The sequence below is a fragment of the Perca flavescens genome, chromosome 2, assembly GCF_004354835.1.
Source record: "Perca flavescens isolate YP-PL-M2 chromosome 2, PFLA_1.0, whole genome shotgun sequence".
NCBI lineage: Eukaryota > Metazoa > Chordata > Actinopteri > Perciformes > Percidae > Perca > Perca flavescens.
This window is the reverse complement of record NC_041332.1, coordinates 42,011,589-42,027,873: the sequence shown is the minus strand read 5'-3', so window position 1 is coordinate 42,027,873 and position 16,285 is coordinate 42,011,589. Positions and strand designations below refer to the sequence as shown.

At 44.1% G+C, this 16,285-nt stretch overlaps 1 protein-coding gene across 2 annotated transcripts in view; it reads right to left on the bottom strand.

Annotated features, from left to right (window-relative positions):
• LOC114547131 (sodium/potassium/calcium exchanger 3) overlaps nucleotides 1-16,285 on the bottom strand; it is a 104,021-nt gene that overhangs the window by 16,730 nt on the left and 71,006 nt on the right. For both annotated transcript variants that reach the window (XM_028566370.1, XM_028566375.1), the window contains 5 exons: nucleotides 15,150-15,253; nucleotides 11,422-11,496; nucleotides 9,192-9,217; nucleotides 7,556-7,609; nucleotides 7,316-7,449 (listed from right to left, as the gene is read on the bottom strand). In XM_028566370.1, the coding sequence (XP_028422171.1) occupies nucleotides 7,316-7,449; nucleotides 7,556-7,609; nucleotides 9,192-9,217; nucleotides 11,422-11,496; nucleotides 15,150-15,253 (393 nt within the window). The remainder of the gene's footprint in view (nucleotides 1-7,315; nucleotides 7,450-7,555; nucleotides 7,610-9,191; nucleotides 9,218-11,421; nucleotides 11,497-15,149; nucleotides 15,254-16,285) is intronic.

Sequence of the window (16,285 nt, the reverse complement as noted above, 5' to 3'; positions counted from 1 at the left end):
TGTTTGAAGGCTCGCAGCAATGTGCAAACAGTGTGAATTCCACCCAAAGCTCCCCTTTGTTGTCACAACAACACATTTCCATCCATCCATCTTCGTCCGCTTCTCCGGTATCGGGTCGCGGGGGTAGCAGCTCCAGCAGGGGACCCCAAACTTCCCTTTCCCGAGCCACATTAACCAGCTCCGACTGGGAGATCCCGAGGCGTTCCCAGGCCAGGTTGGAGATATAATCCCTCCACCTAGTCCTGGGTCTTCCCCGAGGCCTCCTCCCAGCTGGACGTGCCTGAAACACCTCCCTAGGGAGGCGTCCAGGGGGCATCCTTACCAGATGCCCGAACCACCTCAACTGGCTCCTTTCGACGCGAAGGAGCAGCGGCTCTACTCCGAGCTCCTCACGGATGACTGAGCTTCTCACCCTATCTCTAAGGGAGATGCCAGCCACCATCCTGAGGAAACCCATTTCGGCCGCTTGGACCCTGGATCTCGTTCTTTCGGTCATCACCCAGCCTTCATGACCATAGGTGAGGGTAGAAACGAAAACTGACCGGTAGATTGAGAGCTTTGCCTTCTGGCTCAGCTCTCTTTTCGTCACAACGGTGCGATAAATTGAATGTAATACCGCACCCGCTGCGCCGATTCTCCGACCAATCTCCCGCTCCATTGTCCCCTCACTCGCGAACAAGACACCAAGGTACTTAAACTCCTTCACTTGGGGTAAGGACTCATTCCCTACCTGGAGAAGGCACTCCATCGGTTTCCTGCTGAGAACCATGGCCTCAGATTTAAAGGTGCTGATCCTCATCCCAACCGCTTCACACTCTGCTGCGAACCGATCCAGTGAGTGCTGAAGGTCACAGTCCGATGATGCCATCGGGACCACATCATCTGCAAAGAGCAGCGATGAGATCCCCAGCCCACCGAACTGCAACCCCTCCCCACCCCGACTACGCCTCCATATCCTGTCCATAAATATTGCAAACAGGATTGGTGACAAAGCGCAGCCCTGGCGGAGGCCAACCCTCACCTGAAACGAGTCCGACTTACTGCCGAGAACCCGGACACAGCTCTCACTTTGGTTGTACAGAGATTGGATGGCCCGGAGAAGGGACCCCCTCACCCCATACTCCCGCAGCACCTCCCACAGTATCTCCCGGGGGACCCGGTCATACGCCTTCTCCAGATCCACAAAACACATGTAGACTGGTTGGGCATACTCCCAGGGTCCCTCCAGGATCCTTGCGAGAGTAAAGATCTGGTCCGTTGTTCCACGACCAGGATCCAAGAATCCGCATTGTTCCTCCTCAACCCGAGGTTCGACTATCGACCGAACCCTCCTTTCCAGCACCTTGGAGTAGACTTTACCAGGGAGGCTGAGAAGTGTGATACCCCTGTAATTGGCACACACCCTCTGGTCCCCCTTTTTGAAAAGGGGAACCACCACCCCAGTCTGCCACTCCTTAGGCACCGTCCCAGACTTCCACGCAATGTTGAAGAGGCGTGTCAACCAGGACAGCCCCTCCACACCCAGAGCCTTAAGCATTTCTGGACGGATCTCATCAATCCCTGGGGCTTTGCCACTGTGGAGTTGTTGACTACCTCAGCAACTTCCACCAGGGAAATTGACGACAATCCCCCATCATCCTCCAGCTCTGCCTCTACCATAGAGGGCGTATTAGTCGGATTTAAGAGTTCCTCAAAGTGCTCCTTCCACCGCCCTATTACCTCCTCAGTTGAGGTCAACAGCGTCCCATCCTTACTGTACACAGCTTGGATGGTTCCCCGCTTCCCCCTCCTGAGGTGGCGATCGGTTTTCCAGAAGCACCTTGGTGCCAACCGAAAGTCCTTCTCCATGTCTTCTCCGAACTTCTCCCACACCCGCTGCTTTGCCTCTTTCACGGCAGAGGCTGCAGCCCTTCGGGCCCCTCGGTACCTTGCAACTACCTCCGGAGTCCTCTGGGATAACATATCGCGAAAAGACTCCTTCTTCAGTCGGACAGCTTTCCTGACCACCGGTGTCCACCATGGTGTTCGTGGGTTACGCCCCCTTGAGGCACCTAAGACCCTAAGACCACAGCTCCTAGCCGCGGCTTCAGCAATGGAAACTTTGAACATTGTCCATTCGGGTTCAATGCCCCCAGCCTCCACAGGGATGCACGAAAAGCTCCGCCGGAGGTGTGAGTTGAAAGTCTGTCGGACAGGGGCCTCCTCCAGACGTTCCCAATTCACCCGCACTACCCGTTTGGGCTTACCAGGTCTGTCCAGAGTCTTCCCCCACCCCTGACCCAACTCACCACCAGATGGTGATCAGTTGACAGCTCCGCCCCTCTCTTCATCCGAGTGTCCAAAACACACGGCCTCAGATCAGATGAAACGATTCTAAAATCGATCATTGACCTTTGGCCTAGGGTTCTCTGGTACCAGGTACACTTATGAGCATCCCTATGTTCGAACATGGTGTTTGTTATAGACAATCCATGACTAGCACAGAAGTCCAACAACAAACAACCACTCTGGTTTAGATCAGGGAGGCCGTTCCTCCCAATCACGCCTCTCCATGTGTCTCCATCATTGCCCACGTTGTGCGTTGAAGTCCCCCAGCAGAACTATGGAGTCCCCCACTGGAGCCCCATACAGGACTCCACTCAAGGTCTCCAAGAAGGCCAAATACTCCGAACTCTTATTTGGTGCATATGCACAAACAACAGTCAGAGTTTTCCCCGCCACAACCCGCAGGCGTAGGGAGGCGACCCTCTCGTCCACCGGGCTAAACTCCAACATAGCGGCGCTCAGCCGGGGGCTTGTGAGTATCCCCACTCCCGCCCGGCGCCTCACACCATGGGCAACTCCGGAGAAGAAAAGAGTCCAACCCCTATCCAGGAGTACGGTTCCAGAACCGAGACTGTGCGTAGAGGTAAGCCCCACCAGATCTAACCGGTAGCGCTCCACCTCCCGCACCAGTTCCGGCTCCTTCCCCCACAGAGAGGAGACGTTCCACGTCCCCAGAGCCAGCGTCTGCTGCCCGGGTCTGGTCCGTCGAGGCCCCTGACCTTCACTGCCACCCGTACAGTACACATAACACATTTGTACTGCTTATTAATTGCTGGAACTGTTGCAGCACCAACATTATCAATGTCAGCCATGGTAGGTTCATGTGACCATTTCCCACAGATGGGGATTCGAGTTTGAGACTCGGACTTGACTTGAGACTCATCCTCAAAAGACTTCAGACTCGACTCGCACCCGAGACGCACTGCCACCGTTTTAATTAGTAATCTCGGCTCGAAACCAGTTACAGCTTTATTGTTGATCACATACCGTTACAGTTTTATTTAGTTAACGTTACACTGGGTGTGAGAGTCTGGGGGATGTGTTGACAGTAGTTTATAGCCTTAGGTGTAGATGCAGTGCACATTACATGGTTGTGCTCTGTAAGTGAAAAATAGGTTAGTTATTCACTGAGTAAAGCATTCTTAGTGTTTTTTGTCATATTGCAATAGCCTGTTTCCACTGATTATATACCAAACAACTAATCGAAACTGATACTGTATGATAATAGATAAATGAGTCAGAATAACATATTACATGCTTTGAATTATATATATATATATATATATATATATATATATATATATATATATATATATATATATATATATATATATATGAGAGAGAGAGAGAGAGAGCTATGCAGTGTTCTGAGCAGCCTGGATGGTACACAGCAGGTGATACAACACTCTTCATAATCACGAGAGACTTGAGACTTGACTTGGACTCGAGCTCAAAGACTTGTGAGCCTCTCTGCCATTTCCCCTTAAGGCTATAGACCCAATCACAATGTTTGTTTACTATAACTTCTAGGTACAAAACTCCTGCTTCATGTACATACAATTTAACAGCGCTGAGCAAACATGGGTGAGGAACAACTGAATCTACTCTCATCTCATTTATCTAAAACGCATGTTTGATGCTTTCATATGTCAACACTTTGACTAACATTAGGTTGGACATCTAATTTACCTGTTGGGTCACAGACTAAAGACCACCCAAACTATTAGTCAGTCCAACCGGCGGGGAGATGCCACTGTTCCTAACCATAGATCTGGTTTATCGAAGACACTAGCAAAGCAACACAGGACAGAAAATAATCACAGCAGAAACGTCAGACAGGTCAGACCTCCGTGTTTGACTAAATATCTTTAAATGTTACAGTTACGGCTGAAAATCACAACAGAAATAGACAAGTTGCAGATTTCACATACATCTGCAATTGAAGTCAACTGCAACTTTTTGTGTAAGAGTGACGCCACGGTGATACCGTCAAGCAAGTATTTTTAAAGAATATTTGTACAATACGCAAACCCACCATAGTCTTCACTACGGTGATAACTTATGGGGATCCTTAATCAACAATAAAACAATAAACCAACCTTGATCATACCCAACCTGGTAGGGTATGATCAAGAGAGAGGCATCCATAAGCACAGCAATTTAAGAGGTTACCCACCCACCCCGAAAAAAATCTGTCCAATAGTCCAGGTCCCTGCTGGCTTCTGTGAGGACCATTTTGCCTCCGATTCCAACACATCCAGCCTGGCCAGCGTCTGCTGAAGCCACTACCACCTGCTACCCTGGTTCTCTTCATCGCCTCCTCAGCACACCCCGAGGACCGAGGTAGCAGGTTTCTCTCTGGGGCAGCGCTCAGAGAACCAGATGCACAACAAGCTGACGGAGCAGGCTGTGCTGAAGAAGGATGGAGGCTGCAAGGATGTGTGCAGGCCTTAGTCAGCATCTTGTGCTGATCACTTCTGTTATTGTGTCCCATGTTAAACCTTACCTTTAAGGACAGAGAGAGCAAAAATAAAAAAAATAAAAAATGCAAACACTAGAGTAATCAGTGGATGTGCTTGGTGGCAAAAACAGTCCGTCCTTTGACAGTGGAGGACCCAGGAGATTTTCCTTATCCTTCTGAGCTAAACAGACTCTGATGCTGACCATAAATATAACCATGGTATAGCCAAAGGCACCGGCAACATCCCAGGTATGCAGTGCTGGAATGTAACTAAGTACATTTACTCAAGTACTGTACTTAGGTACAAATGTTGAGGTACTTGTACTTTACTGGAGTCTTTTCTTTTCATGGCACTTTCCACTTCTACTCCATTACATTTCAGAGAAAAATATCAAGTGTACTTTTAACTCCACTACATTATTCTAACAGCTTTAGTTACTAGTTACTTTACACATTAAGATTTTCACACAAAACACATCCAGTGTATAAAATATGATGTTTTATTATGAAGGAAACTACCCAACAATATAACGGCCTACAAGTCCAGCTGATATTATTAGACCATTAAACACACAACTGTTTGGATCCTTTCCAGTTTCTAAAATGTGAGGATTTTTCTCCATATGTACTTTTACTTGTAATACTTTAAGAACATGTTCCTGATGATATTTACATATTTTTACTTAAGTAACAATTTTTATGCAGGACTAACAGAGTATTTTTACAGGTTGGAATTAGTACTTTTACTTAAAGTGCTCATTCTATGCTTTTTGGCTTTTTCCCTTTCCTTTATTGTGTTATATATCTTTTTGCGCACGCTATAGGTTTACAAAGTGAAAAAGCCCAAAAGGGACTTACCATCTCCAACAGAAAACACTCTGCTTCAAACAGCTCTATTGTAGTCCAGCCTTTCAGAGACAAACGCTCGTCACTTTGTAACACACGTTATAATGCTCGCCTAGCTGCTAACATGGCACGCCCTCATACTCTGCTTCTGACTGGCTAGTAGTACTTACTGCGCATGTGCGACTCCCAACAAAGATGGAACATAAGTGAGATGTCTCACTCTGTAGCTAAAACAGAGAGCTCAACACACAGGGTGAAAAGAGGAGCTGCAGCAATGTGCAATACAACACAAATATGGTGTTTTCTGAAAAGTAAACCACATAAACCTATTCTGGTACAACCTCTAAATACCATTATGAACCTGACAATGAGCATAATATGAGCACTTTGAGTAAAGGATCTGAATACTCCTATCACCACTGCTGGTAGGGTATGGCAGATTCATCTGCACCAATTGTATGCTGCCACCATCAAGTGGGCCAGCAGGGAGATTACTGTGAGGCTGTGCAGAGCCTCCTTGTCCTTGCTCCAGTTATCAGAACCAGATGCAAGGCGGGCAGCCACCACGCTAACAAGCAGGAGAATGCTCTGGTGTTGCTGAGGGACATTTTACTCAAGTGAATTCTGACTCATCTACACACTCCCAGAGATTGTCCAGTTTAGGAGTGACACTGGCTTGGTCTGCAGCTGGTTTGTGGCTTTCCTCTAACCCCTTTTTTCCACCGCCAGGTCTAATTTCACGCGAGCCGCGGGGCGTTCAAACAGCCGGGCAGGAAGTGGAACAGTGAGAGCATCCAGTCAATTCACCAAATGACAATTCCCCAGAACAAAACCACGGTGCAGCCAGCACGCAGCACAGACATGCCTGGTGGAAAATAGAGTTTCTGTATGCGGGGCCGGGAGGTGGAAGCTCAGCGGCGGGCTTTATTAAGTAGGAGAAGTTCTTCTTCACTGACAAGGAGATCAGGGATCACGCATCCGCCATAGTCTCACCAAGCACACAGCAAGTGTATAATAGTTTAGAATTTTCAATTAGTTTTTATTTAGTTTTAGTTTAGACTTTTGGATTTCATATTAGTTTGGTTTCAGATTTTTTTTTTTTTTTACAGTTTTCAGAGTGCGTTTGCTAGTTAGGGCCCGAGCGCCAACAGCGCCAAAGGCAGACTTTTTAAGACGGAAACCCTGTCTACAAATCGGATGGTTGGTAGTTCGATCCCTGGCCCTGCAGTCCTTGGGCAAGACACTAAATGCCGAATTGCTTCACCGGGGTATGAATGTGTGTGAATGTTTATCTGATGAGCAGCCTTGGCCACAGTGTATGAATGTGTGTGAATGGTGAATGGGTTCCTGTACTCTGTAAAAGTGCTTTGAGTACCGGTTAAGACTAGAAAAGCGCTATATAAATACAGTCCATTTATAATTACCCTGGTACACAGCCCAAAAAAAACGGATTTAGCACTGAGGATCTATGCTGGCAATCATCCCAGGACAAAATAGACAGAACTTTGTCGATAAAGTCATCCTTGACTGTCTTGTCCTGGAGCTGAACAGAAATAGATGAGGAGTGGTGCCCCAGCTGCCTTCATATTTATGTAAATGTTCAGTGCCTGGAGATGAGCAGCTAAACCCCACAGAGTCCTCCTAGAGGACAAAGCCTGTGTAAAATAGAGCAGGTACTGCTACCTTTCTTGAGCAGGACTGCAGTAGCATCACAAGTGATATTATCCTCCAGATCAGTGCTTCCTGTTAGCCCGTTGGACAGATTCACAGAGCTCTTCTTTCGACGGTCAAAGTAGCGATGTGCCCTGCCGTTAAACCTGCCAATGACAGAGGAATAAGAAAAGGGGGCCACAACTTTTTTTTAACTAAATGCAGCTAATCAGGTAACTCCGGACATTTGCTGTTTTAGATGATAATACTCACTTCATGATGAGGATGTAGACCGCATACATGAGAATCAGGATAAGAGACTCCCACCTGCACACAAACACAAGGTCCGTCACGTTTATATAGGCATTCAGTATTATATATATTAGGGCTGACTGTCTGACTAAAGACATTCTTGGCCGACTAACACTCATATAATTTTTTTCAACTAATCGATTAGTTGATTTAATCAGCAGATTTGTGCGCTTTGAGGGGCCGAAAAGCACAATACAAATGCAGTACATTTACCATAAAGCACGACTTTAAATCTTGTGTTGACCAGAAATGTGCTCATTTCTTGGAAATAAATCATTCAGCATGAGAAAACATAAGAAATTAATATTTGTCGACTAAGACCAAAATGACCGATTAGTCGACTAATCGACTAAGAGGGGACAGGCATAATGTAGTGTGTTGTATAGCGATCAGTACAGTATAGAATCTATGTGACACCTACTGTATGTATTTAATATGTTATATGTACTATACAGTATATGAATTTTCTGTAAACTGCTTTGGCGACAACATGTTTTCTATGTTGAGGTAAGCTGAGCTACGCTGAACTTGCAGCCGATGCGCAACATCAAGGCTGGAATGCGAAGATACGCCCAGTGGAAGTAGGCTGCGGAGGGTTCGTAGCCACTTGGTGTGATCTTTGACTCCACCCTCTCCCTTGAGCCCCACATCCACCATGTCATTAAAACCTCTTTCTTTCACCTCTGCAACATCGCCAAAATCAGAACCTCTCTCACACCCCCCGCTGCTGAAAGACTCATTAACGCCTTCATCTCCTCCCGCGTCCCGACTGGACTACTGCAACTCACTTCTCCTTGGAATCAGCTCTACCAACATCAATCGATTCCAACTGGTCCAGAACACAGACTCATCACCCGCACCAAATCCTGGCACCACATCACTCCAGTCCTAACACAACTCCACTGGCTTCCCATCTCCCACCAGATCACCTACAAAATCCTGGTCCTGGACCAACCCTCACGGTCCCTCAGATCCACCTCAGCGGTCTCCTCTCCATCCACAAGTCCAACCTCCGTAGGTTTTGGGACAGAGCCTTATCCAGGGCAGCTCCCAGGATCTGGAACCCCTTCCCCAAGAGACCTGCACCTCTGAGTCCCTCACCATCTTCCAGTCCCGCCTCAAGACCCATCTCTTCACCACCGCCTATCCGTAGCCCCCCCTTCCTTTTCATCTGTGCCTGGATCTTGTTTTGTTTTGATTTTGTTTTCTACCTTGTCCTGTAAAGCAACTTTGAGTCCTTGAAAAACGCTATACAAATTCAATTTATTATAATTATTATTACTACTTCAACATCCAGCCTACTTAGGGAGATGGGAGTGCGAGGGAAGGCCCATCGGTAGGCAGTCAAAGACCTCTCCAGGGCTGCTGAAAAGGGGAGCAAGTGGCTGTGGATCAAAAGAAAGGACTCCGCCTGGGCCTTCAAGTGAGTTGATGGCATCTAGGGAGTGAACCTGGGACGCTGGGATTCACTGCTGAACCCTCTAGTAGTACGCAATCATTGAGGGATATCAGCATCTGGTCCTACACAACAGATCTGTTCATGCTAATAAAGCAAATTGAATTGAATTGAAATTGAGAGAGAAAGATCATTACTTACCAGCTCACCTTCTCATCGTAGATGATCTAGAAAGGCAAGACCCAGACGACACAAAAGGACATTAGGTGGAGGCGGTAATTGGAAGTTAAATGAATTCTGCATTTCAACATCTACTCCACTAGAGGGCATGAACAATCCAGAGCACAGACAAAGCTCAAAGCATGGCCTTTTGGTTTCAATGGGTTTTTATTTTGAAACCACTCGTGAGGTTTGCTCCGTTAGTATGCTGCACACTGAATATGCCAAGTCATGGATCACGCTGTCATATGACATCATGGTGTGATTGATACACTGATTTATGTTTTAAACCTAACCGCTACGTGTGGGTTGCTACCCAGCTCTATTTTTAATGTACTAACAATTTCGGTGTGAAATAGCTGCCTAAATTAAGCCTTTTAACTTTTTGCAAGAAGAGTGCCTTGGACCTTTCCTCTTTTTGAACTTTTGTGTTCCTTTCCAAAGAGCACGTTCGTGATTCGGTAGAACTTCCTAGCACTCCAGACCTTTTTTCATCTGTAGATGACATGTTTCTGTGGTGGTTATTCATAATAACGCCGCCACTGTCCCCATTTCCTGGCTGTCAAGGTTTTGGGTAATACAGGTAGACTGACATACCGTGTAACCAATCAGAGAGCCAGAATAAACAGAAAGCTGTATAGAACTGGGAGTGAGTAAGCAAGGTTGGCTCTGGCACTTTGTGTACTGCTCGTGTAACAACATTGTTATGGAGTTGATACACTATACACACTGTATCGGCATCCTTCTGGTACGCCAGCACAGGAATGTCACCACAGAAACCAGACACCACAACTCTGGGATACTGAGAAATGGAGAGCTGTGACCAGCGCCTAGCATGGCTGCAGGACCAGATGGCTGCTTGCCTGTGCTGGATTACCTACCCCATTGCGAGTCTTGTGTGCTCTTGTACTGGTTATGTGCTTATGTTGCTAGAGGTGTTTTTTTTCCTGTTCCCACACTGTACTCCTATCAGGGGCATAGTCTGGGAGTTGCCTTTTTTCTCCTCACCTTTCCTCATGTCATGCTGTATTTTTCCTTAATACCCTGTCTTCCTGTCCTGTCTACCCCATTGTCATATGTATGTTTGTATATGTATGTTCAGGTTGATGGCTAATTTCGCTGGTACTTGTGACCATGTGACAATAAAGGACTGTTACTGTTACTGTTACTGTTTCCCTGCTGGCGATAGGCTTGCTTAGGCAGCATTGTGTGAACTGGTTTAGCAAGGGCTTGAATGTAACAGACGTTCATTTATATGTAGAAAGTTCTGCACTCTAGCTTGATTTATTATCTAATATCATTATCTGCATAAAATGGAAACACGTACACATATCTCAAAACTAGGGCTGGGTATCCTTCAAAATTTCTCGATACCGATACCAATACCATGACTTCGATACCGGTTCCTAAACGATACTTTTTTCTATACCAATTTTTATGAAACAAAAATGAATTACAAAATTACACATTACGGCACAAATCTTTGTATTTATTTTTCAGCTCCTACTATGTGAGTCTCTCTGGTAGCGTAGAGTTTATTCCTGCGTGTCTCTATGACAGGTAACGTTAAACAGCCAATCACAAACATTATTAGATCTTGGTAGAAGCATGCTGCGTGCTTATTGGCTCACTGACGCTGATGAGATTTACTCCTTAGGTATTGAAATTGGGTACTGAATGATTTTTCGATACACAATACTTTAGAGGCAATTCAGTCGGTGCCTAAAAAGTATTGAATTCGGTACCAAGCCCTAAACTGTGCTTAAGTACAATATTTTATTAAGTGTACTTGGTTATTTTTTACCACTGCTCTATTTTCTTTTTGCATTGCATTGTGGGACAATTGTGTACATCAGTTCAAATTAGTTCAAATGTAGTGTTTTTTAGTATGCATAATTAATTTTTATTAATATACATGACTGTGACCCTTTTCTTGTGTGAATACACTGCTTACTCAAAACATGCTGAGCGTTAGAATGGATTATGGATTTGGGACAAAGCTCCATCCTCTCATGATAGTACATGCACACAAAAATCCACATTTACAGCTGATGAAAGTGCATATTGGGTATTGACACCAAAGCTGAGAACCACAACCTGCACTTTCAAATTGGCCTTTTATGCTTAATAGTAAGCGACATTAGTGTAAGTAGTTTTGCAATCGCTACACACTTGATCATGTTTGTTTGCATGTGAGTGTATAACCTCTTACCACAATGAGGGCCGTGATGGAAAACGTGTAATAAATTGAATCTCGGAGTAGAGCCCAGTGAGAGAGCTTCACTGCCTGCGAGGGAAAAAAAACGAAAACAGAGATAAGCACACTGAAAACAATATAGAGCTGCAAAGATTTATCAATCGATTGATTAGTTGTCAAGAATTCAATTAATCGCCAACTATTTTGATAATCGATTAATCGGTTGAAGAATTAATAAGTTCTTTTAAGAAATCATTTATTTTTTGTAGTCCCTAAAACTAAAAACCCTCAAGGATAATATCTCCCAGTTTGGTGGCGGCATTAATAATGGAGATGCAAAGATTATTCAATTAGTTGTCAACTAATCTATATCCACAATATTCCACTTCAGGGATTCTGCCGGATTTCACTCATTTAGGCCAGATGTCCGTTACCTTCCGCTTTCTATGGGTTGCCATTTTACACTCCGGTGGATTTAAGAGGACTATGGTTAACTGCTCCTCAGATCTCTGCCAGACCTTCTTCCACAGCACACCGAGATGGGAGAAAAACATGCTCTGGTTTATTGGCATTTTTTAAAACCAGTCACAATGGTCTTGGGAGGCACTAAGCGCGGGACAGAGCCACGGTTTCTCTGCAAAAAAGCCTCGGGGAGGAACTTGTTTTGGTGGAACATGTGTATGTTCAAAGTTGTTTAAGTCGTGCAACAGAAAACTCCGATTGGACAGATAGTCTAGCTAGCTGTCTGGATTTACCCTGCAGAGATATGAGGAGCAGTTAACCATAGTCCTCACAAATCCACCGGAGTTTAAAATGCCAACACAAATAAAGCGGAAGGTAACGGACATCCGGTCAAAAAGAGCGGAATTTCTGTTGGCAATGGAGCAATCCCGGAAGTGGAACGTCGTGGATAGAGACTAGTTGCAGCCCTAAAACAACATATGTATGCAGCTTCAGTTCATTTTTATAGTTTTGCTGGAGTTTATTCAGCACTGTGCTACAGGAACGCCTCTGACATCATTACCATACTGATGTAAACACAGGAGCTCTGGAGTTGACCTCCTGGATCACGGTCATTGAAAAAGCCAATTGCAAAGGAACCATCCTACGTTTGAAAGGTGCCAGTGTGTTTATCGACTTTATGCAATCAAATACATTGCCGGAGCCCACAGTGCAGTGACTAATGCTGTAACGTTTTCCCACACAGTGCTCCCACTGGATATATATACGTAAGAGGAGGGTCAGAAGTCACATCTTGAATGTGCCACTCCCCGCCGTGGAATCGTTTGCTGCTGCGAGGAGGAGAGCAAAGTCAGAGCATAACAAAACTTTGAAATTTTTGCTTGTACTCTGTAGAGATAAGGAGAACAGGAATAACTGTGATAATGAGCTGAAAAAATTGTAACAATGTATCCAAATATGTTTGTATTTAATGGTTTTTGGTTCATCTGTTGGGATTATTTTGTTCATATTTTTTGTTCAAAAGGGTCGATTTGTTAAAGCCGACAGAGCTAAACATGGACCCTGATGGATGCAATTTGAATTTCTATTATCTACAAAGAATAGTATAAGTATAAAAATGAAGAGTGGTTAGGACAAGAAAGGTTCTCAACTTCATCCCACCCCTTTTGAACATGAACAATATTATTTGAGTTGCTTACTTGTTGCTTATATGTTGTTAAGGATGCCGTTTTTTTTTGTTTTGTTGTTTTTGACGTTTTATTAATCAATTCGCAAATGTGGTCCAAAACCAAAATACATACAGCACGGTTAATCATTAGTTACTGAAGCATATTCCCCTCTCAAAGGCACGAGCTCCTTCTTGTGAAAGAATTCTAGTCAAAATACAACAGAGGGCTCAGCCCAGTTAACTTTAACAGAGACAATGAAAGTGAGACCTATGCCCAGTGGTGGAAGACGTATTCAGATCCTTTAATTAAGTAAGTAAAGGTAAGAAAGTAGGTACTAATACCACACTGTAAAAATACTCTGCTACAAGTAAAAGTCCTGCATTGAAAATGTTACTTAAGTAAAAGTATGTAAGTATCATCAGGAAAATGTACTTAAAGTATTAAAAGTAAAAGTACTCAATGCAGAAAAACCCTCACATTTTAGAAACTGGAAACCATCCAAACAGTTGTGTCAATCAACTCAGTGTTTAATCTGATGGATTTGTAGGCCGTTATATTGTTGGGTAGTTTCATTTATAATAAAACATCCTATTTTAAAAACTACATGTATTTTGTGTGCAAAAAAATCTAGTAACTAAAGCTGTCAGATGAATGTAGTGGAGTAAAAAGTCCAATATTCTGACATGTAACAGAGTAGAAAAAGAAAGTGGCATGAAAAGAAAAGACTCAAGTACCTCAAATTTATACTCAAGTACAGTACTTGAGAAAATGTACTTAGTTACATTCCACCACTGTCTATACCTATATGCATTAGAGTGAAGTGTGGCTAATTATATTCACAGCATATGCTATATTAATATACATAGCATATAGCCTAAAAAGGACAAAACTAACAAGCAAAACAAAAATGAACAAAATAAACAAAACAAAAACACCAGCAAGATATACAAAGTCATAATGTTGCACGTCATTTCCCCCCCTTACCCCTCCTAACCTTGCCCCCCCACCCCCGATCCCTGTTTGGGGTCCACTGCATATATTTTTCAGAGCAGAGAGCTTATCCTTGTACTCCGCTCATTTCCATGTCCCTGGCATGTCAGACAGCATCAGACAGAGGCTGCACTAAATTATGTTATCTCTGTATCTTCATGCAACACACAGCAGTGAGGATGCAAAGCAGAAAAGAGAGATACAAACTATCTATTGTGTTTAGACTGATGGGGATGTTGTACTGTATATGAGGCTGGTTAATCACATGGAGCACAGAGGAGAATATACAAATAAATAATCAAATGAAATGTGTACTCGAGGCTGTGGATGACTGTGAAATCAAAAGGTTTAATCCTGAGCTAAAACTACTGACTACCTACTGAACGATTCTTCATATGAGACAGGAAAGTTGTGTGAAAGATAAGACAAATCAGACTATATATATATATATATATACACATATACAAACAGATGAAATTATAAAAGCATGTTATGACAGCAAAATTAGGGCTGCAACTAACGATTATTTTCTTCGTTGATCAATCTGTTGATTATTTTCTCACTTAATCGATTGGTTGTATGGTCTATAGTGTCAGAAAATGGTGAAAAATGTGGACCAGTGTTTCCCAAAGCCCAAGAGGACGTCCTCAAATGTCTTGTTTTGTTTGTCCACAACTCAAAGATATTCAGTTTACTGTCACAGAGGAATGAAGAAACTAGAGAAATATTCACATTTAAGGAGCTGGAATCAAAGAATTTGATTGAAAGAAAGAACTTTTCTTTTCATAAAAAAAAAATGACTCAAACCGATTAATTCTTTGCAGCTCTAAGCAAATGTTAAAGATTGCATGAAATATCTAAATAAAATCTACATGGTTTACACATGGATCAGATTTCCTGTTTGTGTTTAGGTGCACAGGAACTCATGCATGCATAAATGTACAGCACGTTTGTGTGTACCGCATCCTTCTGCATTAACATATGCATGAGTACTTCTCCCACTTTGTGCTTATGTGGCTGGAGATCTAAAGGTGACATTACTCTGTTGGATGTACTGTGTGAAATGCCACCAGGTCAGCGGCGGATCGGCTGCAGCAGTGGAATGCCGCTATGACATCATACCTGGCCGGCAAAGAAGCCACACACACCGATGATGCAGAGGATGTTGAAGACAGCTGATCCCACGATGGTCCCTACACCCACGTCACCTTTGGTGATGAACACCCCTGGGGAGAGAACACACACGCACGCACGCACGCACGCATGCACATACGCACACACACACACACACACACACACACACACACACACACACACACACACACACACACACACACACACACACACACACACACACACACACACACACACACACACACACACACACACACACACACACACACACACACACACACACACACACACAACTTGACATTTCCAGTTGCAGCGCAGCATCTGTAGTGCTGACGACACATGTCACATAACTGTCAAAACATAAGTAAATATCTACTCGGCCATATTGGTCATGGACCTCTCTCTCATTCACACATAAACAAACAAACAAACAAACACACATACGCACACAAACACACGCATGGAGAAAGAAAAGAAGAATCTACAGTGGGGGAAATAAGTATTTGACCCCTTGCTGATTTTGCAGGTTTGCCCACTTACAAAGAATGCAAAAATCTACAATTTTAATCATATGTACATTCTAACAGTGAAAGACAGAATCCCAAAGAAAAATCCAGAAAATCACATCATATGAATTTATTAAAATTGATAACCATCTGATGAGGAAAAACAAGTATTTGACCCCCTGGACAAACAACATGTTAATATTTTGTAGAAAAGCCATTATTGGCCAGCACAGATGTCAAACGGTTTTTATAGTTGGTGACAAAGTTTGTGCACATTTCGGCAGGGATGTTGGCCCACTCCTCCCTGCAGACAGCCTCCAAATCATTCAGGTTCCGAGGTTGTCGCCTGGCAACTCGAATTTTAAGCTCCCTCCAAAGATTTTCAATCAGATTCAGGTCTGGAGACTGGCTAGGCCACTCCAGAACCTTGATGTGCTTCTTCTTCAGCCACTCTTTTGTTGCTTTGGTGATGTGCTTAGGGTCGTTGTCGTGCTGAAACACCCATCCTCGACCCATCTTCAGCTCTCTCACTGAGGGAAGGAGATGTCAGTCCAGAATTCCACGATACATGGCCCCGTCCATCCTCCCCTCAATACGATGGAGTTGTCCCGTCCCCTT